Below are 27,833 nucleotides of genomic sequence, written 5' to 3' on the forward strand. Positions count from 1 at the left end.
GAAGTTGTACATAGACATTGAAAGAAGGGTTAAGCAGTTTTATCATGCAATTGTAAAACACCAAAAATATAGATTCATCTTTGGTATGTAACATACTACATTTATTTTGTCAGCATCTGCTTTAAAAGGCGCCTTATTGAGGTTACTATTAATTGCTGTGTTCTATATAGAGATTACATCCAGTGTATCATTTTTAAGTAAATAACCTTATTTTAGTGTACTTCAGTGATGTGTTTTGTGGTGCTCTGCTCAGTTTGTATTGTATATCAGATTTCATAAAAAGTAAGTTAGTGAACATACACATGTCCCTTGAGGTGTGCACTTCAGCGACCAGGAAGCCGGGTCGGAGCAGGGGCAGGTAAGTGCCCAGCTAGCCATACCCTCCGTCCTTCGTGTAGATAGAAGGGCCATAAACCTATTAAAATAAAGGTGGTTTTTCTTTTAAAAATATTTTTCTAGTTATAAAAATATGTACTTATTGCAGAAATTTTGGAAAACAGGAAAGAATAAAACAAATAAAATCATTCAAAATTCTATTGCCAGATGTTACCACTATTTACATTTGAAGGTTTCCAATGTTTTTCTGCTGCATACTTTTCTCCAATATTAAGATCATAGTGTGTCACTATGTAGCCATTGAAAGCATAACTTTTTTTAAAAAATTGACCATGTAATATTCCATCAAATAGATGGAACTTTTTTAAATTCCCCATTCAATATTTGGGTTACTTTCCATTGTTTTAGAAAATATAACCAAAGCATTGAACATCATTAAACATGAATCTTTGTATGTTTATTTTTGTAGATTACCTTTCGAAAAGTGGGCCTAGTAGATAAGAACTTTTAAAAGATGGTTTAAGTTGAAAGAAAAATCTAAAGTTTTTAACATTGTGCCCAGAGGATTTCTCACTGGCACTCCTGTTGGCGCTGGTGAGCGCCATCTGGCGCAGGGGCAGGGCCTTTCTCCACCTGCCTCCCTCCAGCTGAGCATGGCTGATCCCAGGCCTGTGACTGCCTCCTGGCACTTGGAGAGGAGTGGAGTCTCTACACGTGGCTCTGGGAGCACAGCCTAGAGACCGCCCAGTGGCCCGGGCACTGTTCTGATCATGAGGACTTCATTCCCAGGAGCTCAGGTTGTGAGCAGAAACGGGCAGGTTGCCCTGAGGCTGGGTGTCGGGGCGAGGAAACTTAGTTCAAGTGCACAGGGCCGTGCACACAGTGTTTCAGTGGAAGCAAAGAACCGGGCAGAAAGGTGGATCCTTTCAGGTAGGAACTGTCATTCTCAGGTTTAGATGGGATATGTGTGACCTACCTACCCCCCTTTGAACCTTCTCTTCCTGGTCTTTGTCAGTCACTTCACCAAGTGGCCCATGCACCCTGGAAGTGACATTCAGGGCCACCAGATGCCCCAGGGCTTCCGGCAGCCACCTCACCACCCAGATCCTACTGCATACAGGGAACCTGACATGTTAGCAATATTTCAAAGTCAAGCCCTAATTGGTTTGGCTCAGTGAATAGAGCGTTAGTCTGCAGACTGAAGGGTCCTGAGTTCGATCCCGGTCAAGGGCACGTGCCCAGGTTGCAGGCTCAATCCCCAGTGGAGGGCGTGCAGGAGGCAGCCAAATAGTGATTCTCATCGTTGATGTTTCTATCCCTCTCCCTCTCTGAAATCAATAAAAATATATTTTCTTAAAAAGTCAATATAAAATGCTGATATTGAAAATATTTTCAAACTAGGTCTTTTGTTTTTTTAGGGGGAGCCATTTTATAAAGCAAATTTTGAATCAGTTGAAGCAACTGATCTCTGTTCACTACACTGAAACCCAAGTAAGTGTTGAAAAATGTTAAGAGAGAACTGAAAGGCGGTGGCACACTTGTGGGAGGCACTTCAAACCCTTAAAAAGCAGTTTTCATTCTTCGACGTGGTCCGCCGTGGCTGGAGCTAGACTCCAACGCGGAGGCGCTGCCCGCCGTCTCCCAGCTCCCGCGGCCAGTGGGAACGGCGGGTCCGGTGCGGTGCTTGGTGGTGGAACTTAGTTTCTCGTTCACGAAGCAGAATTTTCCTTTTTGAAGTTTAAACTTGCATGTCTACATATTTCCATTCTGTTTTTTCACCTTTTCTTGGATCTGGAAACTTTTCTTCCATTGTTTCTTTATTTCCTCCCTCCTCTTACTTTCGTCGTTCTAGAACTACCATTAGACAAATACCAGGTCTCCTGGATGTTTCTCCCAGATTTCCTAGCATGTCCCTCTTGTGTTATATCCCACTTCCTGCTTTTCACCCATCTACTGAGGTGTGTGTCTTTTTTTACTTAAACAATCAAATTTCATTTTAACTGTATTTTGAAATAATTTCAAACTTCCAGAAAATTTGAAAAGTAGTTTAAAAAATGCCATTTACCCTTCACCCAGATTCATAAACTTACGTTTTGCGACAACTCTCATTTTGCATGTGCATCACAGGAAGTACAAAGGCGCTCGGAGTTTGTGTTCACACGCGCTTTTTTCTGAAGTACCTGCCGTACCTGGCAGAGCTCCTGCCTCCATCCCTAAGTACTTCAGGTGTTCTATTATGCAACCAATTATCGAAATCAGGGAAGTTCACATCGATAGCATGACACTTACCTGCAATGCCATTTGCCAGGTGTTTTCATAAAAGCCATGAGCACATTTCCTGGTCCCAGAATCTGGCTAGGATCCTGCATTTGGTTGTCACGTCTCCTTACTCCCCTTCAGCCTGAGCCAGCTGTCCGACTCGTGCTTTTGTGATTCTGACATTCTCTGGAGCAAAGGCCAGTGAGTGGGTGGACATGATGTTTGTGTTTCTCAGGGCAGCCCACCAGCATGGGACTCGGGTTTTTATCTGTTCATGGGTTATATAGGCTTACTAGTCATTATTGGCTTTGATGTTCAAATTGACCCAGACTTGGCTACTGGGAGTTCCTCACACCGGCTCCTGAGCTTTTGACATGTGACCATTATTTTTTGTTTTTACTGATTTCAAAGAGGAAATGAGAGGAATAGAGTTAGAAACATTGATGAGAGAGAAACATCGATGGGCTGCCTCCTGCATGCCCATTACTGGGGATCGAGCCCAAAACTTGGGCATGTGCCCTGACCGGGAGTTTAACCATGACCTCCTGGTTCATGGATGACGCTCAGCCACTGAGCCACGCCGGCCATGCCCATTATCTTTTAAGCACGTCCTTTTGGCACATGATGTTCCAGGCTCAGCTGCTCTTTTTCTTGCACCAGTCGGCCCTCTCAAAGGCACTCGGGAGGGAGATATTTGGAGACCAGGATCTGGGTGGCATATAAGACTTATCTTTACAATTTTCTCTCTTGTTTCTAAAGATGTATATATTCCAAAAACTTCAGTTTGGTGAGTTTTGGGTCTTGTTCCTGACCCTAATTTTCCACTAGTGTTTGGCACTCTGGGGCTATTGCGCACAGTTAGTGGGTCCCTGTTCACCTCGGTTCCAGGGAGCAGCAGGATCATCACTGTTTGTTGGAGCAAATAGCAACCCTGTCCTCTCCTCTACTCCAGGGCACCCACAGGCTTCCGCTCCCTTCCTCACTCCCCCTCCCCCAGAGGTTTGTCTTTGTCAAGCCAGGTTTGGGGGAGCTTCTTGATAGAAGCGGGTCGGGGGTGGTGCTCAGGAGTGTTTTGTTTTCAAGATAAACATGGACTACAGAGGAGCGTAAGGAAGGGGAGGAGAGCTTAAGAAACATTGTTTCTAGACCATTCTGTCCCCTGCGTGGTGTTTGTGAAATAATTTGGACATGTGGTTGCGTCCGTGGAGAGGTCTCTGATTGACTCCCTAAGGTTACAGGTCATCAGGGGTGGGGCTTCCTGCCTTCGCAGGGTCAGTAGCCGCCCTTACTTGGGGCTCAGGACTGACCTCGCAGAGGCCACTGCTGCCCTGCTCAGCGCAGGGGGATGGAGCGACTGCCCTCCCCTGACCCCCACGTGTGGGGCGGCTGAGTCTGAGTTGTAACTCCGCCGAAATCACTCCCATTTCTCCAACAGTCTCACATGCTTGGGGTTATGATTGCTTATTGCTATTTCATTGCATACTTGATCCTTTCTACTTCCTGTTTTTTTAGGAATTACTACAATGTCCTGGTCTGCTTACAGTATCCTTCCTTGCTCCTCAGTGGTACTTTTGAATTTTTCCATCAGGTTGGGGAGGTCTGATACCACTGGGCACTCAGCTCAGGGAGCTGTTGCTGCGAGGGAGGCTGTTTGAATGCTGGCCTGGGTAGCAGGTCTACCCGAAGGCACTGAGTCTCCACCCAGAGACGTCGATGCCCTAGTGCAGATGAGCAGTCATCAAGTAAACCGGAGAGTCCGTGCTGAGCTGGAGTCCTACCTGCACGTGCTGACAGAAGCCTGCACTTGGGCTGACGGAGGCTTGGGAACTCTGCACGGGAAGCTTCGCTTCTCTAGGTGCCCCAGCAGCTTGCCGGTGACTCATCCAAGCTGCGGGCAGTGCTTGCCGGGCAGCACTTCTATTTATAACCTTGCTCTGGACGACATGTGCCCTTTATGGAGGATATCAACTCCCTCCCTCTGTTACTAATGCAATACATTTCCACTTACTCGTTGGCACAGCCTGACCGAGGGCAGCAACAGCGAGCGGCGAGAAGGCCCGGCTGGTCGTCCAGCGGCGAGGTGCCTGGCACTGCCTCCTGTCCGTCAGGGGGGGCCCACACCAGCCTGGTCAGGAGTGGTCTTGGCAACTAAGACTGCACTGGGTGCGAGGCCCTGGCCAGAGGGAGGAGCAGGCAGGCGAGGGCTGAGCCAGATCCAGCAGGCTGACCAGCTCATGCTACGGATGGGAAAGTTCAAGAAAGATGGTGCTTTAGCCCAACATCAAACCATCAGGGCAGAGTGGCCTGCACACTGCGCCCCTCCGCACTGATGGCTTACACGTGGGCACGCACACCTCAGTGTCAACACTCTGAGCGAGTCCGGAGTGACGGCCCTAGAAAGCACGGGCGGAGCCTCGGTCACCCTGACACCAGCTCCTCAGTCCCAGCCGGTCTGATTTCCTTACGGAGAAGAACACAGTCAACAAACACTGAACACCTCCTACCAAGATGAAGCTTCCCACAACAGACGACTGCTTTCTCAAGCCCGTTTGCTCTGGAATATGCGGTTTTTTTAAACCGTATGTTATTGCAAGAATAACTGACTCTGCGCGGGACTGTCTGACCCAATAATGTCAGTGCTCACTGGGAGGCTTCTGCGTGTTTTAGGCGGAATTAAGGGAACGAGAAGTAAGGCGTGTCCTAGAGTAATGGAGTCACACTTACCGCAAACAGTTTTATTTGGCCCACGTTTCCACCTCTCGCCACATCCTTCCGCCATCAGTTCACCGGGCAGAACTTGGAAGGGTGCTGCTTGATCCCAAAAATGATGAAATTGAGGGCGGTTTTTAGTCGTCCTCCCCCTCCCTCAGCTCCCTTCCTGGTGGAGATGCTAATAAGAATGGGGGTGAAAGCGGGAAAGCTACACACGTTCGCTCTCTGTTGGCACGTGCCTTTGCCGGTGGGCGGCAAGGGGGAAGGGGTGAAGTCCAAGTTACAGGTACATTCGAGGAAGGACTGAGACTGCGGGGAAGATACTAATGGTGTTTCCTTCGCCTAATACTCGACCAGTTTTCATTTCTGACTGACAGACCTAACCGGCTGTGACTGGAGCCTGGTTCCCCGGCTTGTCCAAAATGCCACCTCTCTTCTGGTTCCCAAATCCTCTGGGAAAGACTGCTTTTCTACAGGGACTAGGGACACGGGGAAGCCAGAGAAAGGGTTAGTGTGCCGAAGTTTCAACCACAAGGAGCACAGCAGACGCTGGAGAAGACGAGTCCAGCCACGCTGCCTTGGACGGCAGGCCCACCAGGTCCAGCCCCGGGCCGGCCCGGGAGAGCATCCAGCCCTCATCGTATCAGACCCCGCGCATCAGAGGGAGGCCATTGTCTGCGGATTTCCAGGGAAGAGCTAGACCAACTTGGGTGGTCCAGGCCAACCTGGCGGAGCCCAGGGCGAGGAGAGCCGGCAAGTCCGGGCGCACGGGGCTGTGCCCAGGGCTCAGGTCTTGAACAGCAGGAACCCCCCGAACGCGGTGCCCGGCGGGCTTCTCTCCCGCACGGACCCCTGGGTTAACTCGACCCACACTCTCTCACCCTTCCGCAGCTCGGCCACGGTGAAGGCAGTGGCCGCGCCCCCGCCGCTCTGCTCCTCAGCGCCACCGATGGGGATCCGACGCTGACCTCCAAGTACCAGCTGCCCAGCGCCTGGCCCTGGGCCAAAGTCCATGCTCACTGCCAAGAGGTAGACCCCGCGCTCAGGGGCTCGGAAGTAGCCATCTTCAGGGAAGTAGCTGCTGCCAACGTTGATGTGAGCGGCGTCGAACCTCACGGTCTGCGGGGCGGCCATCCCTCCTGAGAAGCCGGCGTAGAAGGCCACGGGGGAGCCTGGGGGCAGGAGGACAGTGCTCAGTGACTCCCTCCCTCGGATGGAAAGTTAAACTCCGGGACCTGCCTTCCTCAGCTCCCGCGACAGGGCCTAACGTCGGTGTGTGTCTCAGAGTGGGGGAACCGGCCGACTCCTAGGGTTTCACTGAAAGAAATACAAGGCTGTCGTCCCTGCTGGCGTAACTTTGTACAAAGCACTTTCCTTCCCATCCCCTCTCCCTGCCCGCATCCTGAGTCGCAGTCCCTCTGACGGAGAAAGCTGAGTCCGGAGCGCTTCAGTGGCAGGCGAGGGCCGCAGCCCAGGCTCCGACTCCCACCAGCGCCACCTGCCAGGGCCGAGTGGCCCCGGGGAAGAGGCCCTGTCCTCAGGGTGACAGACTCACCGGTGTGCTGGCTAGGAACAGCGAACGCTTCCTGTGGACGCCGTTTGGGGCCGGACCTTAGGGAGAGCGGGCACGAGCAGGGGCCGGGATGGAACGCCTATTCAAGCTGGTCCCCTGGATGTTCTCCAAATGCTGCGCAGGCCCTGGCCACAGGGGGGAGGCCCCGAGGGGGCGCCCCGGAGCACTGGGCCTGGCTGGGAGCTGTCCCCCAGCTCCCGGCTTCTGGAGCCCTCGCACTGGCAGAAGCACTGGTCCGGCCTTAGGAGGCTGAGTGCCACAGGGCGCCAGGCATGGGCGGGCCGCTCTGCGGAGGGGGAGGTGCAGGGAAGGGCCAGCTGGCTGCCTGGCACGACGCTCCTCAGGGGGCGCCGCATGGCACCGGCCCTGGTACTGATGTGGTCCTGCTCCTTGGATTGTCCCTCAACACTGTGCACACCCCACCCCCGCCCGCCCCCATTTCTCAGGGCACGAAACCAGGGCCTAAAGGAGTAAGTTTGCAGCTAGTTACTTAGGACCAGAACCAGCTCTCGACTTTGGTCCAGCCACAGCCTGTGAATGACAGAACGCGGCTCTTCTCTAGTTCTGGAAGATTCCTGAGAATTAAAGCTCAGAGGAGCGTTTCCATTTGTGTAAGATTGTGTCACCTCAGACCCGCTCTGGCCCTGCAGTGCTCCCAGCTCCCAGCAGGTGGGGCGCCCGTCCGCCCAGAGACGCGGGCCTGGGACGCCCTCCGCCGGTGCTTGGCCCCCGGCACCGGGGCCCCACCAGCTGGGGCGGGGCTTCCGAGGGAGCCTCCCGCAGCCAGTGGGCCCGCGGTCGGAGGCAGGGAGGGGCACCTCCCGGTGGGCGAGCGGGCGGCCTGAGAGAGGGCTTCCCTGTAGGAACAAACTCAAGCCCTATGGCCTTCCTGCAACTCAAATAAGAGAGTTTTTCTTTTTAATTGTGAGGGAGTTTTTTAAACAAAATGTTGTGGTGGTAAACTCAGACTCCTAAGCCATCGGGCAGCTGAGGCCAGCACCACACGCGCGGACAAAGATGGAAGTCAGTGCGGGTGGGACACAGCTCGGCCCTGGTTGCTGGGAGCCGGGAAAGGCCTGGCTTTATAAACGGTGACCTCGTGCTCTGTGGGGATGTGTCTGTCTGTCTTCACAGGAGCCCTGGACAAGAGTCTCCCGTTTTACAGATGAAGAAACTGACAAATGGTGCTGGAGCCTGTGCCCCGTCACCGCCACCGGGACACAGGCCTCGGGCCGCAGTGGAGGGAGCTGGCTTGGGTGGGACCTTGAGCCCGGCCTCAGGAACCCCATGGTTCGGAGCGCCCCGAGGGTGGCCTGTCATCCAGCCCCAGGTCTGGGCGAGCGGGTGGCCAGAGCCCCAGCTTCAGGGGAGAGGGGGCACCGGGGCTGCGGGATGACTGAGGTGACAGGCCCGGGGGCACTGCCCACGCGGGACGAGCTCTCCGGGCCCTGGCCAGCGACCAGCCCACCGCCCCCTGGGGGAGGCCCGCGGGGGGTGCGGGTGGAGCGCTGGGCGGAGGGTCTGAGGTGTGGCCGCCCGGAAAGGGGGCACCCCTCCCTGCTCTGTGCGCAGAGGCAGCCAGGCGTGCGCCCCGCAAACGGAGGGGCCCTGCGCCCGCCCGCCGGGGCTGGCTCTGGTGACCCCGCCCTCCCTAGGCTCAGGCAGCTGAAGGCGGCCCCCTGACCCCCTGACCGGAAGGCGGGCCGCGGGCAGCCACGCGCCCCCCCACCCCCCCGTGTCTCCCTGGAGCCTCAACCCCGGCCCGGGACTCACCTGCCTCCTGCCGCTCGGCGCCCAGGGCTCGTGGCACCGGCCCGTTGACCCCGTTGACGTGGGCATCGGCCCGAGGTCCCACTTGCTTCTTGTCCCTCCTCCGGGCAGCGTCCAGGGCCTTCTGCTCCTTCTTCTCCTTCCGGCCCAGCATGGCCTGCAGCTTCCCCAGGTCTAGGCTGACGTTGGCGGCCACAAGCCCTTGGAAGTTGGCGAAGAGGCTGTGGAAGAGCTGCCGGTGCCGCTGCAGGCCGAGCTGGGCGCTGGACACGGCCCCGTGCAGGCCCTGCAGCGAGCTGTTGAGGGCGGCGGCGCCCGCGGCCCCGGCCTCGCAGCACCGGCCCAGCCGCTGCACGTCGGCGCCCAGCCGCTGCAGCTCCCGCGCCCGCCCCGCCGCCTCGCCCCCGCCCGCCGCCGCCGCCGCCGCCGCCTGCTCCAGGGCCGCCACCCTGGCGGCCAGCGCCGCCCAGCCGCGCGCCTGCTCGTGCAGCCCCAGGGCCGCGTCCTGCAGGCCGACGCGGATCTGCTCGTAGCTCAGGGCCAGCGGGCCCGGCGCCTCCTCGGCCACCGCGTCCTCCCCGAAGAGCGCGGCCAGCAGGGCCTCGTGCCGCAGCGCGTCCGCCAGCAGCGCCGCGAAGGAGGCGCGCAGCTCGCCCGCCGCCCGGCGCAGCTCGCCCTCCGCGGCCTGCAGCGCGGCCGTCTGGCCGCTCAGCGCCCGCAGCTGCGTCCGGAGCCGCGCCCGGTCGGCGCCCGCCTGCTGGGCCTCCGCCCGCTGTTCCTCCAGCGCCCGCGACACGGCCGCCACCGCGTGCTCCAGGGCCCGCAGAGAGGAGCCGTCCCCCGGGCGCCGCAGGTCCAGGCTCCCGTGGGCGCCCTCCGGGGCGCGCGTGGTGTTCCCCGGGCCCTCCTGGGTGCCGTCCGCGCCCCCGGGGGGCTGCCGGCAGTTGCAGTCGGTGACGTACTTGGTGAGGTCGGCGAGGCCGCCCTGCAGGTGCTGGAGGGTGAGGTTGAGCTCCAGGAGCTGCCGGTCCGTGTCCACCTTGTTCTCCTCCACGATGAGCGACTTCTCCATCAGGGCCACGCGCAGCTCCCGCAGCTCCTGCTGGGTTCCCTGCAGCTTCTCCACCTGCTGCTCCACCGCGCTGATCTGATCGAAGGTCTCGTCCGATTCGGAATACAGCTCCTTGATCTCTTCCACGTGCCGGTCGAGGGTCGCCTGCATGTCCGCCAGGGTGCCCTGCAGCGCCTCCTCCCTGTGGCTGGCGGCCAGGTGCAGCGCCGAGACGTTCCTCTGCAGCTGGCTCAGCCGGGCCTGCAGGCTCTCGGGCTCCGGCCGGGCCCCCGCTCCGGCCGCGGCCGCCGCCAGGCTGGCATTGGACAGGTGCTCCTGGGCCTTCAGGAGCCTCTTCAGCTTGGCGTCCACGTCCGCCTGCACCTCGGACAGGGAGCGCTGCAGGGAGAGCTGCTGGGCGTGCAGGCGCTCCTCCACGTCCCGCTGCAGCTGGCCGGCTCTTCGGCTGTTCTCCTGGACCTTGGTCTCAAACTTGGCCCCAAGCTCCTGGAAGTCAGCCCTGGGCACGGCGCCGTCCCGGACCATGCTGATGGCCTGTCGGTTGGCCTCCACATCGAGAGAGAGGTTTCTGACGGCCTCAAAGAGGCTGTGCAGGCTCTGGTTAAAGCCACTCCAGACGGACTTGCCGGGAAACTCTGCAACAAATGCGCACGTTCACACCAACCTGTTGCGCAGACACCCAGGCAGGGGCTGGAGGGAGGTCCTCTTCCCTCCCACTCATCCCCGTGGGTGTGACCAGCCTCTTCCTCGGCCCCTGCGGCGGCCGCTTACCCAGCTCCTCCTCGTCCGCCTCGGTCACTGCAGCTGTGAGGTTGCTTGCCGGGGCCTTCCCCGCGCCTGGGAGGCCGTCGGCCGTGTGGTGGATGTCGTTCTGGAGACCGCTCAGCAGGCGCTCCGGCAGCACCCTGATGTGACTGGTCTCTGCAGCTGCTGGTTGGGGACACGTGAGAAAGACGTATTGGGGGCTAACTCCCCAGGCCTGGCGGGCCACAGGGCACCGAGACGTCGGGGTTGAGAACAGAGAGGAGTGTGCTGATGGCCTCTGAGCAGCAGCTGAGAAGCCTTTCGTCCCAGAAGGGCAAACACTTGGTGAGAGAACCTTCACCCTGCCATCCACTCCCACCGCAGACATGACTAATCACACTTGGCACATTTTCCTCCTCGGCCACGTGGGCATGGCTCTCGACACTATTCTCGAAGCCCTTGTCACTAGATAGGCGTTCACCACGCGATGAAATGCAGTCGCCACCCAACCTTGGTCCAGCCTTGAACGGCCCAACCGTGGGGTCTCTGGGTGATTCTCCAAGAGCATGGGAGGCGGCTGCACATAGTTAGTGCAGGTGGACACCGCGCAGCCCTGAAAACGCTGGGAGACTCGAGAACAGGGACAGTGTGACTTCTTGTCCCCGGCTGAGGGCAGGGGTGCTGGGAGGTGTCTTCCAGGCCCTGGGGACCTGTGCAGTGCAGGGGCAAGGGAGGTGCCGGGCGAAGCTGACCGTCCTAGAAAGGGTGCCAAGGACGGGGGTGACGTGCATGGCGGCAGGCAGGCACCTGGCCTCCGCGGTAGGGAGTAGGGCGGTGCAGAGCCTCAGGGGGGCCCTGCTGGTTCTGGGGCCCGAGTTCTCCTGAGATGGCACTGCCTTATCAGGGGAGAAGAGCCTGGCACACGGCCCTCACTGTCTGCCTGCCCCTCCTGCGCCCCCCAGGGAAGCAGCATACCAGGTTCCACGGCAGCCGGCCCGGCCCAGTGCTCCTGGAGGTCGACACCCGGACCTGCAGGCTCAGGGATCGCAGTGGGGTCTGCAGGGAGGAGGCATCAGATATTGACCCCCAGTGGTCAGAGGAGCTCGTGACCTCCGGGGTCAGAGGTTGAGGTGGGGGACCACGCGGAGCCCTACCATGGTGTTGGCAGTCGGAGCCAGCAAAGCCCGGGCAGCACCTCCAGGCCACGGAGGCCAGCACCTTCTGTTTGACCCGGTACACCGGCCTGGGGGCTACGCGGTACCTGGAGGGAGACACCAGCTCAGCCACCCAGGGAGCCGCGGAGGGCCTGGGCCAGTGGCTCCCCGGCCCGCCCACTCACATGACGCTGGCTCTCCGGCAGTCCGAAGCTCCCTGCGGGCATGGCTGCTGTGAGTGAATGAGGAATTTCTCCGTTTTGCAAGCAGCTACGTAGGTGACCAGCCTGGACTTCTGGTAGGGGCACCAGTTACTGGAAAAACCAAGCAAGAGGAGAGGGCTGCTGCCATGCCCGGGCACCCGCCAGCCTTCCGAGAGGTCAACAGGAGCGCCAGCGCCGAGTGCCGCCCCAGGGCCATGACGGTGGGCTCCATGAGCCGAGCAGGGAGTGCTCCCACTGCTCAGCCCTCGGCCCCCGAGCGAGAGCTCCGCAAACCCCCCCCCCCCGCCCCCCGCACCGGCCCGCCGCCTTAGGGAGCCTCCCCGGGGGCGGCACAGAGGCTGAGGACCCTCAAAAATCCCGCAGCAGAATGGCCCACAGGCAGGAGGAGCTCCCTCCCTCCTGTGCTGGGCGCAGAGGGCCCGCGGGACCTGCGGGTCCTGGGTTTGAACTCACTGCCTGGTGTGGCCTTGAACGGGCACTTGGAGAGCTGCCTTCCCCTGGCCCCATGGAGATTGTAGCCCTCCTCCAAGGGCAGACGAGGGTCGGTGCCGGCACGTGCTCAGCAGACGCTGCAGACTGAGCCTCCCCATCACCGCTCACAGCGCCCCTCGCCAGGGCCCCGGCCGCAGGAAGGCACTGGCCCCCAGCGGGCCCCATTATGGCCGTAATGGAAACGGGCCCTCAATAGGCAGAGGGAAGGCGGCCCCCACTGAGGTCCTACAGGGCGGCGTGGGGTCTCCGCATCCCGAATACCAGGAGGCAGCCTTCCCGCGCGCCTTGCCGTTCCTAGAGCGGCGGTGCGTCTGCTGACGGAGCCGGAGCTCGCTGGCCGGGTGGCAACCGTGACGGGCTCAGCAGGCCCTTCCCCGGCAGTCAGCTCCCAGGGCCAGGCTCAAGCGCAGAGCACCCAGGGCACCCAGGGCACCCAGGGCACCCAGAGCACCCAGGACACCCAGAGCACACAGGGCACCCAGAGCACCCAGGGCACCCAGAGCACCCAGGGCTCCCAGAGCACCCAGGGCACCCAGGGCACCCAGAGCACCCAGGGCACCCAGAGCACCCAGAGCACACAGGGCACCCAGAGCACCCAGGACACCCAGAGCACACAGGGCACCCAGAACACCCAGAGCACCCAGGGCACCCAGGGCACCCAGGACACCCAGAGCACACAGGGCACCCAGGGCACCCAGGGCACCCAGAACACCCAGAGCACCCAGGGCACCCAGGGCACCCAGAGCACCCAGAACACCCAGGGCACCCAGGGCACACAGGGCACCCAGAACACCCAGGGCACCCAGGGCACACAGGGCACCCAGAGCACCCAGAGCACCCAGGGCACCCAGGACACCCAGAGCACCCAGGGCACCCAGGGCACCCAGAGCACCCAGGGCACCCAGAGCACACAGAGCACCCAGGGCACCCAGGGCACCCAGAGCACCCAGGGCACCCAGGGCACCCAGAGCACCCAGAGCACCCAGGGCACCCAGGGCACCCAGGGCACCCAGAGCACCCAGGGCACCCAGAGCACCCAGAGCACCCAGGGCACCCAGGGCACCCAGGGCACCCAGAGCACCCAGGACACCCAGGGCACCCAGGACACCCAGGGCACCCAGAGCACCCAGAACACCCAGGGCACCCAGGGCTCCCAGAGCACCCAGGGCACCCAGAGCACCCAGAGCACCCAGGGCACACAGGGCACCCAGGGCACCCAGAGCACCCAGGGCACCCAGAGCACCCAGGGCACCCAGGGCACCCAGGACACCCAGGGCACCCAGAGCACCCAGGGCACACAGGGCACCCAGGACACCCAGGGCACACAGAGCACCCAGGGCACCCAGGGCTCCCAGAGCACCCAGAGCACCCAGGGCACCCAGAGCACCCAGGGCTCCCAGAGCACCCAGAGGACCCAGGGCACCCAGGGCACCCAGGGCTCCCAGAGCACCCAGAGGACCCAGGGCACCCAGGGCACCCAGGGCTCCCAGAGCACCCAGAACACCCAGGGCACCCAGGGCACCCAGGGCACCCAGAGCACCCAGAACACCCAGGGCACCCAGGGCTCCCAGAGCACCCAGGGCACCCAGAGCACCCAGAGCACCCAGGACACCCAGGGCACCCAGGGCACCCAGAGCACCCAGGGCACCCAGAGCACCCAGGACACCCAGGGCACCCAGGACACCCAGGGCACACAGAGCACCCAGGACACCCAGGGCACCCAGGACACCCAGGGCACACAGAGCACCCAGGGCACCCAGAGCACCCAGGGCACCCAGGGCTCCCAGGGCACCCAGGGCACCCAGAGCACACAGAGCACCCAGGACACCCAGGGCACCCAGGGCACCCAGAGCACCCAGGACACCCAGGGCACCCAGAGCACTCAGGGCACCCAGGGCACCCAGGGCACCCAGGGCTCCCAGGGCACCCAGGGCACCCAGGACACCCAGGGCACCCAGGACACCCAGGGCACACAGAGCACCCAGGGCACCCAGAGCACCCAGGGCACCCAGGGCACCCAGGGCACCCAGAGCACCCAGGGCACCCAGAGCACCCAGAGCACCCAGGGCACACAGGGCACCCAGGGCACCCAGGGCTCCCAGAGCACCCAGGGCACCCAGAGCACCCAGAGCACCCAGGGCACCCAGGGCACCCAGGGCACCCAGAGCACCCAGGACACCCAGGGCACCCAGGACACCCAGGGCACCCAGAGCACCCAGAACACCCAGGGCACCCAGGGCTCCCAGAGCACCCAGGGCACCCAGAGCACCCAGAGCACCCAGGACACCCAGGGCACCCAGGGCACCCAGAGCACCCAGGGCACCCAGAGCACCCAGGACACCCAGGGCACCCAGGACACCCAGGGCACACAGAGCACCCAGGACACCCAGGGCACCCAGGACACCCAGGGCACACAGAGCACCCAGGGCACCCAGAGCACCCAGGGCACCCAGGGCTCCCAGGGCACCCAGGGCACCCAGAGCACACAGAGCACCCAGGACACCCAGGGCACCCAGAGCACCCAGAGCACCCAGGACACCCAGGGCACCCAGAGCACTCAGGGCACCCAGGGCACCCAGGGCACCCAGGGCTCCCAGGGCACCCAGGGCACCCAGGACACCCAGGGCACCCAGAGGACCCAGAGCACCCAGGACACCCAGGGCACCTAGAGCACCCAGGGCACCCAGAGCACCCAGAGCACCCAGGGCACACAGGGCACCCAGAGCACCCAGGGCACCCAGAGCACCCAGGACACCCAGAGCACACAGGGCACCCAGAGCACCCAGAGCACCCAGAACACCCAGGGCACCCAGAGCACCCAGAGCACCCAGAGCACCCAGGACACCCAGAACACCCAGAGCACCCAGGGCACACAGGGCACCCAGGACACCCAGAGCACCCAGTGCCCACATGCCAGTGCAGACCTCACTTCAGGCCCCAAGGAAGAGCGGCCCTCTCAGCTGGTGTGACAGGTGCTAGGAGCTGGAAGGACTCGCGGGAGGAGGTGATTTGGGCTGCGTCTTGCACAGAGAGGCCGGGTGAGGCCCCAGGAGCTGTGACCGCGGTGTGTGGTCCCACAGAGGTGCAGGGGGCGGGGGGGGGGGCGCTACTTAGGAGAGGCTTCAGAGGTAAGGAGGGACATGAAAGAGCTGCCTCACTCCTTCGTGGGGACAGAGGGACAGGAGGGGACAAGGGTAAGTGGTGGTGTCAGGATTCCAGGTCAGAGGTGATGGCGGTATGCACTGGGTGTGGCAGTGGCGGTGGCTACGGAGGCCTTTCCTCTCCGGGGCTGATCTCTGTCCTGGGACCACCCGGCACGGTCACACAGGGGCTGCTGGGGGGGCGGGGATCGAGGCGGACTGAGGAACCTTACCCATGTTGAGTGCAGAGACCCTCCCAGCCACTTTCTCCTCGGCTCCCGGGCGCCTGCCGGCGCCTTTCCCTCAGCAGGAGGCTGAGTACCCATCAGGGAACGCCCTGCTCAGGAGGAAAGACCCAGAGGCCCTGCCACCCTGGGCTCCAGGCACTGGCCCAGCAGAGCAGCTACAAGACAGACAGAAAGCCCACCGCACTCCCAGCTCCAATCGGCTTCTCAACCTCGCTGCTCTCAGGCGGTGGACACCCAAGGCTGACCCCTGAGAAAGTCTTTATTACAAAAGAGGGAGGTCAAAACCAGCAAAAGGAAAAAAAATCAGCTTATCCTATATAATAAAAGCCTAATATGCTAAGTGTCCGCAACCAATCAAAGCTTAATATGCTAATGATATGCTAAGGCCACTCAACCCCTCGCTATGATGTGCACTGGCCACCAGGGGGCAGATGCTCCAACCGGTAGGTTAGCTTGCTGCTGGGGGACTGAGTGAGACAGGCTGGACATGTCCTGGAGCCCTCCTACGGTTCCTCCCAGTTGGCCAACCTCCCGTGTCCCTCCTCGGCCCCAATCGTGCACCGGTGGGGTCCCTTGGCCTGGCCTGCACCCTCTCGCAATCCAGGCTGAGGGACCCTCTCTCCCCAGAGTTCATGAATTTTGTGCACCGAGCCTGTAGAAATATAAGACTGCGGAGAGAAGACAACTTCCCCCAATTTGCATTAATGTTAATAGATTGATGAGTGCTTGTTGGATCCAGAAGTAAGAAAGAGAAGCTATTTAAAAAGGGGGACAACAGAACAACCCTTGGGCCCTGGCCCATGTTGCTAAGTGGTTAGAGCATCAGTCCATGGACCCAAGGGTTGAGGGTTCAATTCCCTATCAAGGGCAAGTACCTGGGTTGCAGGTTCATCCTCAGCCCCAGTTGGGGCATGTGGGAGGCAGCCAATCAATGTGTCTCTCTCACATCGATGTTTCTCTCACCCTCCTTCCCTCCCTCCCTTCAACTCTCTCTAAAAAGCAATGGAAAAATATCCTCAGGTGAGGATTTACAACAACAATAACAACAAAGAACATTGGGAATTACACATAACTGTAGAAATGCAGAAAAGTAACTGATACAAACGTTAGCGGGGCCGGTGGCTCAGCTGGTTCAAGCATGTCCTGTCACCAGAAAAGGTTGTGGGCCTGATTCCCTGTCGGGCACATACCCAGGTTGAGGGTTCAATCCCTGGTTGGGGCATGTATGTGAGGCAACCAATCAATGTTTCTCTCTCTCTCCCTTCCTCTCCCTCTAAAAATCAATAAAAACATGTCCTCAGGATAAAATATATATGTGTGTGTGTGTGTGTGTGTGGGAGGATAAAGTTAAAGAAATTTCCCTAAAAGAAGAGCAAAGAGAGAGATGAAAAGTAGAAGAAAAAGATTTAAAAAAAAAAAGAGGAGCAGTATTTGGAAATCCAACATCCAACCTGAAATATATATGTATTTCAGAAGTGAAGGACTTGAATCTTCAGATGTAAAGAGCCCCACCAACCCAAAACACAATGAAAATAAACTCACATCAAAGCAAAGCACATCATCATGATATTTTAGAACACTTTCCAGAGATAAAACCAAGACACACACACACACACACACACACACACACACACACGCGCGCGCACACACACACGCGCGCCGTTAATTAGAATGGCCTTTACCCTCTCGACAGCAATACTGGAAACTAAAGCCTTCAAAATACTGAAGGAAAACTATTTCCCATTTGGAATCCAATATCCAGCCTAACTCTTCCTTTTTCCTCCTCACCTGAAGACCTGCTTAGAGGGGGGGGGGGGGGGGACATTGATCGGTTGCCTCCCACAGTGGGGATCAAATCTGCAATCCAGGTAAGCGCCCTGACCCGGCAACCTTTCAGGGCCAAGGACGATGCTCAACCCACTGAGCCACTCGTGCAGCCGGGCACTGCCAATGCGCCAGGTTTCCAAACCCTTTCCTCCCAGCCCCTCTTCAGGGAGCTGCTGGAGCAGTGGTTCTGTCTCCATCAGACCACCAGGTGGCGCTTTAAAAACTAGAGCGTCAGGCCCTGCTGCAGGCCAGTCAAGTGAGATTCTCTGGGGCTGGGCCCCAGTCTGTTAAAGCTCTCTGGGCCCTTCGCACGCCCTGCCCCAGCCTGAGGGCCTCTGTGCCAGAAAATGCCACCAAATAAGAGAAAGGGAAGATGGAAGCAGCCGGCGGACTAGGGAGAAGCTACGGTCACCCTCCAGGACCAGACCAGAACTACAAATCAATCACAGAACAGCAGACCAAAAACTGGGATAACAAGCATTTACAGAGAAGATGGTGGGAAGCGCGGAGATGTGAACAGGCCCGCCCCACCCGACGTGCGGCAGCTGGGAACCTGAGGGACGTCTGAGCTGCAGAGGTTCCCCTGAGGAGTGAGGCTCTGCAGCCGGGAGAGAGCACGAGGGCCAGGATCAGAGAACAGCTGGCTGTGAACGTCAGCGGGGCTCCCTCCACCAGGGAGAGACTGGAGTGGGTGCCCTCTTAAAGGGCCAGTGCACAAAATCTCCCTGGCGGCCACTTACCCTGGGCTCTGGCTGAGAAAAGGTGGCGAGGAGCTGACTGGCATCCCACAGGGACAGACTGGGTGGTGTGGCTGTGGGGGCGGGAGGGACCGCCACCAGGACCCTGTGCTGAGTCCCTCTCCCACAGACACCATCTTTCTGGGTCAGCATCCCCGCTCCAGGGCAGGCCTGGGGGAGGCACTGCCCCGGCTCCGGCTCCCTGTGGCCCTGCCCTGGGAGCCTGCCCTGTGGAGGAGTCTGCGGCAGCGCCAGCCCGGGCCCATGTGCAGACTTTCTCAGAGGCTCTGAGGCCCTCCGGGCAGACTTGGGGTGTGGCTCTGGGGTGAGGGCCGTTTTCCGCACGCACCTGCCGGGCACCCTGTTCCTTGCAGAGCCCTCCCTCCACGCGGTGGGATCTCAGTCGGTGTCAGCTGAGGAGCGCTGCTGGCCTCACCCTGCGGCTCCCTGAGTCCCGCCCCCCGCAAACTGGGGGTCATTTTGTGGCTCCAACAGGTATCCCAGAACTGGTCACAGGCAGCCTCTGCCGTTGACCGGCACTGGAGTCCCTCCCAAGAGGCCCAGAACCACACCGCTCAGTGGTGGGCTTCCAACCACATCAGATCGCCGGCCCCGGCCCACCGGAGGGGAGGCTCTTCCCAGGTCAGCCCCACACAGCGGCTCCTACCCGTGAGGGGTCGGTCCTCAGAGCCAGCCAGCCTGAGGGCCCACCCTGCCCACGGATGGCCAGCTGCAGTCAAGACAGCTGCACAGGAGGGTTCACACAGCCCACACAGGGCTTTCTGGGAACACCCAGCTCAGGATGATGGGGAAAATGAGGCATTTTTGGGGGGCTAGCATTCTGAATCTAGTCACTGCCCCTTTAATTATCTGGTCCTGCAAGACCTGTTTACCCAAAATACTACTCCCATTTTAGAGGCCATAAACCATCCCCAGACGGAGTTATCAGTGATGGCCCCAGGCCAGGCCTTGAGATGTGGCCCCACTGCCCCCATCCCAGCACACGGGGCTTTTTGCAGAGCCCGTGAAAGGTCCGGAAGTCTGATCCATATTTGGGGCACAAAGAAACCAAAGGGGTATACAGGGAAAGCTTCCTCCGTGTGGGGAGGGCCCAGGATGGGGAGAGAAAGGGCCTCCCGGAGTCACTGCCGGTCAGTGCGGAACATCTGGAAATGAATGGGTTTCTCTGTGCCTCCGGGGCTGGTCGCCTAGTGAATTCTGTGACCAGGGACCTGGGAGGCTGCGCCCCTGAGCCCCACGGACACCAACTGCTAAGGCCGCCATACGGACTGCATGGGACCTCGTGGGTAGCTACTGAGTGAAAGAAGTCAGTCAGAGAAAGACAGATGCCCTATGACTTCACTTACCTGTGGGATCCAAAGAACAAAATAAATAACAACCAAAACAGAAACAGACTCACAGACGCAGAGAACAGACTCCTGGTTGCCAGAGGGGTGGGGGGACTGGGTGAAAACGGTGAGGGATTGAGAAGTACAGATTGGGAGTTACACCACAGTCCAGATGTCAAGTACAGCACAGGGAATACAGTCAATGGTATTGTAATAACTGTGAATGGTGCCAGGCGGGCACTTGAAATATCGGGGTAACACTTTGTAAAGTTTATGATTGTCTAACTGCTACACTGTACACCTGAAACTAATACAAAATCATATTGAATGTGAACTATAATTGAAAAATAAAATTTTAAAAAATGTTTATTCTCACTCAAAGATATGTTTATTGATTTGAGAGAGAGGAAGGGAGGGAGAGAGAAACATTGATTGATTGCCTCCCATATGCACCCTGCCTGGGGATCGAACCCTAACTGAGAATTGGACCCATAACCTTTTGGTGTACTGGACAATGCTCGAACCAATTGAACCACTGAGCCAGGGCAAAACTTCAAAAAATTTTTAATTGAATTTTAGGACTCCTTGATTTTTCAAAATATTATTTGTTTAAAACACTGGATTGTGGCCCTAACTGGTGTGGCTCAGTGGATAGAGCGTTGGCCCTCAGATTGAAGGGTCCTTGGTTCGATTCCGGTCAAGGGCATGTACCTTGGTTGCAGGCTCGATCCCCAGTAGGAGGCGTGCAGAAGGCAGCTGATCAATGTTTCTCTCTCATCGATGTTTCTAACTCTCTATCCCTCTCCCTTCCTCTCTGTAAAAATCAATTAAATATATTAAAAAAATAAAAATAAATAAAATGTTTTTTAAGTGTTTTTCCCTAAGGCAGTGGTTGGCAAACTCATTAGTCAACAGAGCGGCAAACCGCGGCTCGTGAGCCGCAGTTTGCCAACCCCTGCTCTAGGGAAAACCAAAAATACATGGGGGTGGGGGACACACAGCTTTTTTCAAGCACCCACTCTAAGTAGCATATGCAGTCACCTGAATGTGAACACTCGAAGTGACAATACGGGAAAGGGCCAGGTAGGAAGTGTGTGCCCCTGCGTGTGCGCCCTTGCACGTTGGGGCTGGGGGTGGAGTAGAAACGAGAGCCAAATCACAGATAATACTCTGTCCCAAGAAGTGGCCACGTGAACATGCTAGAGGTCCAGAGGCAAATGCCAAAGAGCCGCCTAAAGGCCGGAAGCCATTGTCTGTGAGGACCAGAGGGGCCTGGGGCTTCTGACTGTCCCAGCCAATGTGCGGAGGGTTTGACTCTATCCCAGCGGGTCAGCCAGGTGTTTCTCAAAGGGGCAGTCGGTACACACTAGCATTTACACAGAGGGCTGCATGCGGTGCAGGGCACGGTGCAGAATGAAAATGCAGGCCCACAACAGGGATGCGCCCGGTGCGGGCTCCCCTGCGTGCCCGGGCCGTGCAGGCTGCTGGGTCCCGGGCCCGGGAAGCTGGCCCTGACTGTAAGCAGAGAACGTCCGTGCAGCCCTGACACGGGGCCTGGGCAGGGCTGGCCAGGCGGCTGGCACAGGCTGTTCCCAGGACCAGAAACGCGGCCGCCCTGGGCCCACGGACATTCCTGGAACGCGGGCTCAGCCCTAGAGAAAGTATTTCTCGGAACCAGTGGTTTTCAAAGGGAGAGGCCCCTCCCCCCACCCCCGCCGTGCACTTGGCAGCCTCTGGAGACATTTGTGGCTGTCACAGCTGGGAGGGTGGGGGTGCTAATGGCATCTGGTGGGCGGAGGCCCAGCCTGCGCCACAGACAGAGAATCAGTCCCGATGCACCAGCCCAAGGCGGGGAACAGCGTTCCCTCCTCGCACCCCCTGGGCTGTCGGCAGGTCCAGGCCTGCGTCCCGGGTGCCGGTGCGGTCCAGCCGCCGGGCGTGACCAGGACTTTCCACCCAGAGCTCCGGAACTGGCAGGGGTGGCGCCACCCTTCCGCTGGGACCTTCTCTCCGACCTGCTGCTATTCTGCCCACGCCCCCCCCCACACCCTCCCCCCACCCCGCACAGCGCAGGCTGCTGGCCCCGAGGCCTGGGAACATTCCTGACCTTTGCTTTGGTTTCCTCCAGCTCTTGGCAGCTTCTCGCTGGCCCTCCGAGCACCCCAAGCCCAGCTCGATGAGGTGCCCATTGTTCTCGCTGCCTCTTGGTCTCGGGCCTGCGCCCTCTTTGCACCCTCCTCTCCAAGGGTCCACGGAGAGGCAGGCCCCGCCTAGAGAGGAGTGCGGGGTTCCTCCCGCCTGGTTGGGGCTGCCCCGCCCTGATGCCCAGTCCCAGGCAGGAGAGCGGTGGCTGAGCCCTTAGAGCTTCTAATGGGAGCTGGGCGGCCTGGGCCGCCCCTCCCTGTTCTTAGGGTGACATTTGAACAAGCCCCGTCCCCCTCACACACACACTGGTTCTGGAAAGATGGAGAACATTCGCACAGCTGGCCCCTCGGGGGCAGAGGGCAGGGCTGTGGGGAAGGCAGAGAGCCTCTCCCGGGAAGGGGCCTGGCCTCCTGAATTATGGATGTGCTGCGGCCCCCGGGAGTCAGTGCCTCTTAACCAGCCAGGGAAGGCGGCCCGCGCCCGGGAGCCTTCCTGGGAAGAAGGCGTGCTCTCCGCAGCCTTGCTCTGGGAGGCCCTGGGTCAACTAGGAGGGTGACCCCCAGGGGTGAGTCTGCAAGGCTTTGTCTCTGAGCTAGAAAGGGGCCTTGGCAGAGGAGCCCGAGCCCATGGCATCGGCCCAGAGCCAGGCTTCTCTGCCAGGACTCTGCCCACCGGGGCTCTGCCTTGTTTGTGCAGAGGGTGCAGGGGGTACAGTCGCAGGCCTGGGCTCCATCCTGATCCTGGGCGACCCCCAGTGAAATGCATGACTGCTCAGCCGCAAACATCACAGACGTTCCGTGAGCGCGGGGCAGGCTGTGCCGGGGCTGGGCCGGACCGAAGGCTGGCAGTGGCAGGTCTCCACTCCCCGCTCCGGGGAGAGAGGTGGAGGTGGCCTGGGGTTTGCAGCCCAGCAGACGTGGGCCCAGCTCTGACCTGTCTCTTAGGGGCAGGATGGCCCTGGATCCCCCCGCCTCCACCCCAAGCCTCACCACATGGAACGTGGAGAGCACAGTGGCCACTGCGGGGCTGTCACAACCACGCGGATGTGGGGCACCTCCTCCGGGGCTCAGCTGTCCCCTTGCAGGCTCAGTCCTTCCTCTGAGGCGCTCACGCCCGAACCCGCGGCTCTCCCCCCCCCACCAAAGCCCGGGAGCAGGAGCCTCTTCTCTCACGGAGCCAACACCCAGTGGCTGGCTCACCCGGCCCTCTCCCTGGGGTCCCCAGGGAGCTGGGAAGCACCCAGCACATCCCTCCTCCTCCCCAGGACCTGCACCGGGTACCAAGCTGATCTGTGTGGACACAGACGGGACCACACACTAAACCCGACGAGCTCGGGGGCGGCCGGCGGGTGGGCCTACAGACTCAGAGACTGAAAGTGGCCACAGGAGGGTCTGACATAAAACTTCATGGCGGGCACCCCCACCCCAGGCCTCCAGCCCCTGACAGCTCAGTCTTTACCCAAGGCCTGTCTGCCGTCTCTGCTCCAAGACAACATTCCTCCGGAATGTCAGGCCCCTCCTTTTCCTGACCCCCAGGGCACCCACACAGAGCAGAGACCACAGAAGGCCTCATTGTTATCTCGTTCCCCCAAAAGCCATCTCCAGGGGCTGTAGGTGTGAGTTTTCAAGTCCTCGCCCACCAGTGTAAGAGAAGCTGTCTCTGCTGTACCTTTACCCAGCCCCGGGGTTTCCCGTGCTCTCTCCCACCCCTAAATCTCCCAGCAGTGGGCTTCAGACAACCCTCTGACACCTGCTTCCATTCTACGGTATAAAACAGGCTGCAAACTGGCCTTCTCCAGAGCATTTTCTCAATTTGTTAGGATTTTCCTTCCTGGCTGTCAGGTTGGCTCAAACTCATAATAATTCTCTGCAAGTTTGGAGATTTCTCATGTTGACATGTTCAACCTTCTTGCAAAGGGTATTTTCTGGGTCTGGCCCAGGGCCTGGCCCCGGGGCTTGGACCCCAGTGTGAGTGGCAAACGTGGGTGCAGCCCTGGCCTGGGCGCCTGCCTGTTCCCGCCTGTTCCCGCCCGTTCCGTTCCTGCCGAGGAGGGCGGCGGCGTGCGGCCCTGTCTTCCCAGGAGCAGGGGAAGCACTGGGCCGGGGAAGCTGTGCAGCGTTTCCTTCCTTTCTCACCAGCCCCTGCGGAGGCCTTGGCGAGCTGGGCTTGGCGGTGGGAACCGCAGCTTCGGGGTGTGGGAAGGGACCCAGCGGGCCTGCAGGGACCCCCAGGAGCCACTTAGGACTAGGGCTGGGACCCTGCTTGGGAATTCCCCGCCAAGGTGCCCTTATGTTCACCCACAGGCTCTCTGTACACACCTGGGCCACCCCGGCAATGGCTGAGCGAGCCCAGAGGCCCACCCTCCCTGGGGCGAAGGGAGTGCCGACCCGCCCACAGCCCAGGGCAGGGGAGGAAGAGAAGCTCTCCTACTTCCTCCCATCCACTCGGCTCCTCTTCCTCCCGTCCATCAAAGGGAGCGGAGGCCTGGAGACCGGAGCTGATGGTTTTGGGGCTTGGGTTCCGCACCAAGAGTCCCCTGGGCCTCCCAGACCTGAGCAGACCTGGGGCAGGACAGGAACGGGGCCTCCCAGGTCCGTCTTGGGGCCAGCCGTTCCCTCCCTGAGGGTCAGTGTGCGCTCGCTTACTCTCCCCCTCCTGCCTCTTCCTAATCAAATTTGCGTTTGGGAAGTGCCCAGTAAGCACACCGACCTTGAAGAGTCGGCTGCGCGGCCTGTAAGTCAGCACAGTGGTGACTCAGACGGCCGCCTGGCAGACCGGGGAGGTGTGAGTTGGGCCTTCTCACTCTCCAAATCCATGTCGATCCTTCAGTCAAGTTGGGGGCTGTCAGTGGGGGAGTAGGCACATCTGAGGGCCAGGGCTGCCTGTGAGCACTCGAGGGACCAGAGCATGAACTTGAGAATCAGACTCAGGTCCTGGTTCAGGCTCTCCTCGGCTGTGTGACCTTGGGCCAGCTGCTCAGCCTCTCTGAGCCTCAGGCGCCTCCTCTGTAGCTGGTGCTGTTGGGAGGATGAGCTGAGATAGCACTTGGCAGGGGCCCGGCCAGTCAGCAGCACCTGGTACGGACGTGGGGCGCCCTGTGGAAGGACCCACGGACCTGGTACCTCACCCAGCGGGAGGGTCCCGGCCCCGGACAAATAAAATGCTGGCAAACGAGACCACGGGGCCCACCCCCAGGGGCCGTGCCTTCTGCTCTGCAGGTGCGGTGGGCACACTCTCGGAGGGCTTGCTCTCAGAGCCAGGCCCACACCCTGACATCCCTGGCGCTCAGATAAAAATCCAGTCCCCGGAGCGTCTGTCCTTCATGGCTTACGGCCAACCTCCCCTCAGCTCAGCTTTCCGAACTGACTGACTTCGAAGAACAGGAGCCACTGCCAGGCCAGCTGGGAAATTCGGACCTGCAGCCCCTCAGCACCCCATGCTGGCTGGGGGATGGCAAGGAGTGCTCCAGACTTGCCCAACCCTCAGGCCCATTCCCTGCCACAGGTCAGACGGAGTTTCCTGGGGTGCCCAGTCCAGGCACGGCGGGTCCTGGAACCTCATTCAGCCTCACAACTGCCCCGCCTATAGATAACATCAGCCCATTTCACAGGTGAGTCACTGAGGTCCAGAGAGCCCCGCTCTGGCTGAGCCGGGCCCACAGCCTCCCCCACGCCCAGGCTCCTCCTTACCGTCGGTCACTGCCGATGTCCTCAGCCTCTGACCCCCAGACCCCAGGCAGCCCGGGGCTGTGTGGGTCAGAGACCTTGGGACCAGGGGCCTGAGCCGAGGTCCCCAGCAGCCCCCAGCCCAGGGCCCCCCCGAGGCTAAGCAGCAGTGTCAGGATCATCTTGGTAGTGGGCAGGCTCAGCCGCTGCCGGTGATTCCAGAAACTGCTTCAAGTGAAGGCTCAGAAGGAAGAGAAGGCTGGGACAACAAAGAGAGGAAGTGGCCTAGGCCGGCCCACCGGTGCATCTGGTCCAGCCACACGCACACACACACACACACACACACTCCCCACCCCCCACAGAGGCAGTCAACAGCCCAGCTGGTTCCCGGGCCCTGAGAGGACTTGTGTCAGGGGCCCTGGAAGTCTGGGAGGCCCACGCGCGGTAGACAGTTACACAGACACGAGCAGAGCAAGGACGGTGCGCCAGGTGCAGGTCACCGGGGCGGAACCCTGGGTGCCTAGCAAAGGACAAATGTAGGGCGGGACCTCGCCCCAGGGTGGCCTGTCCTCCCCTAGCAGGCGGGTGACCTTTCCTCGCTGGAGGTAACATCTAGGTCTCAGTTGTGTTTCAGCTCCGGGCCCAGAGAGGCACCACAACCAGACAAGTGACACCAAGGCGGCCTCGGACCAGCTGGATAATGACCAGTCAGTGGAGACCTAGACCCTGAGAGGACACACCTGGAAAGCTTCTGAATATTCTTCCTCCGGGACCTTTCCTAAAATCTCCACCCTTAAAGCCCTTAGGATGGAGGGCCCAGCGCCTCTCCCGCCCTCCTGGGAGCAGCGAGAGCCTTCCCCCTCTTCTTCCTCCCCCTCTTCCCAGGCTGTTCACCTCTGCCTTCCTCTCTCCCAGCTCCAGGGGCCCCTCCTTTACCTCTATAACTCGTTTCTTCTACAAATTACTTCTTCCACCTCTGTGATTTTACAAATAAAGCAGAGGCCCCGTGCACAGAGGGGGGTGTCCCTCAGCCCAGCCTGCATCCTCTCCATCTGGGACCCCTTGGGGGATGTCCTACTGCCCATTTAGGACTATCCCCTGTGGATCCAGCCTAAACGGGCAGTCGGACATCCCTCTCACAATCCGGGACTGCTAGCTCCTAACTGCTCGCCTGCCTGCCTTCCTGATTGCCCCTAACTGCTTCTGCCTGCCAGCCTGATCGCCCCCTAACTGCTCCCTTGCCGGCCTGATTAACGCCTAACTACTCCCCTGCTGGCCTGATCACCCCCAACTGCCCTCCCCTTCCAGCCTAATGGCCACCCAACTCCCTCCCCTACTGGCCTGATCACCCACGACTGCCCTCCCCTTCCAGCCTAATGGCCACCCAACTCCCTCCCCTACTGGCCTGATCACCCACGACTGCCCTCCCCTGCCGCAACCTGCCTCCTCCGTGCCACGCAGAGCCACGGGACCCCCAGGCCTCACTGCGTGGAGCAGCCGCCGGGCCTGCCTACACTGTGCGTGAAGCCATCTTGTGATGACATGAGGGCGTGACGCCACCTAGGCTATTATTAGTATAGATGTTCTCTTATAGTTTGGGTCTCAGCTCTGAATTCTTTCCTAGCCCGAACTCAAGTACCGAGGTTGCCAAACCCAGGTCCCATCAGACCCCACCTGGTGCCATGCCTGCTGCACAAGGAGGTGTCCCCCCTCGCCATGTCCCATGGCGTCAGGAGAAGAGCACAGGGCTGAGGGGGCTATAAAAGGCCGTGGGGCTGAGGGGGCTATGAAAGGGAACCTGCCATGCATTCACCCCTGCTCAGCGCCTGTCACCCCGGGAGCCAGCAGGTGGGGAGAGGCTCAGAGGGGAAGGGGTTGTCTGAGGGCCACAGTGCTTCACCAGAGGCCAGGGCATGGGGAGGCCTTCGTGGGCCGCATCCCAGCTCCTCCGCGTAACCTTGCCACAGCAGGACGGGGCTCCGTCGTGAGTGGCTGGGCAGCCCCGACTGGTCTGGAAGGTTGGCCACTCTTGCCTGACAGGCCTGGGTGGCCCTGACCCCTACCCTACCTGGGTGCTGGGAGCAAAGGCTCCTCCCCTCATGGCCCATGTGTCACAGACACAACAGCCCCAGGGCTGAGAGCGCCTGGCGGGGGGGCCCTGCGGGTGTTAGGGCAGCAAGTGAATGAAAGCCAGACCTCTGCAGCCCCTCGGGGGCAGGCAGGGCGGGAGGGAGGTGAAGCCAGCCGGGGCTCAGGGGACCTGGACCCTGCTGCCAGCCTCTATTCCCTCCCTCCCTCCCTCCTTTCTCCTCCTCTCTCTCTCTCCCCCTGTCCCACCCCCAGGCTGGCTGGGCTTCCATAGGCCAGCGGCTGCATCATCAATATT

The 27,833-nt window shown here is 60.1% G+C and overlaps 1 protein-coding gene across 1 annotated transcript; it reads right to left on the minus strand.

Annotated features, from left to right (window-relative positions):
• Positions 1-5,315: 5,315 nt before the first annotated feature.
• MMRN2 (multimerin 2) lies at positions 5,316-25,666 on the minus strand. The gene is made up of 7 exons (XM_054729183.1): positions 25,472-25,666; positions 11,806-11,934; positions 11,621-11,727; positions 11,442-11,522; positions 10,494-10,652; positions 8,654-10,357; positions 5,316-6,479 (listed from the first exon to the last, which is right to left on the minus strand). Exons 1-7 carry the CDS (start codon positions 25,627-25,629, stop codon positions 6,094-6,096), a joined length of 2,724 nt encoding a protein of 907 aa, XP_054585158.1. The 5' UTR covers positions 25,630-25,666; the 3' UTR covers positions 5,316-6,093.
• Positions 25,667-27,833: the final 2,167 nt, after the last annotated feature.

Source organism: Eptesicus fuscus, chromosome 17 (assembly GCF_027574615.1).
Source record: "Eptesicus fuscus isolate TK198812 chromosome 17, DD_ASM_mEF_20220401, whole genome shotgun sequence".
Lineage (NCBI taxonomy): Eukaryota > Metazoa > Chordata > Mammalia > Chiroptera > Vespertilionidae > Eptesicus > Eptesicus fuscus.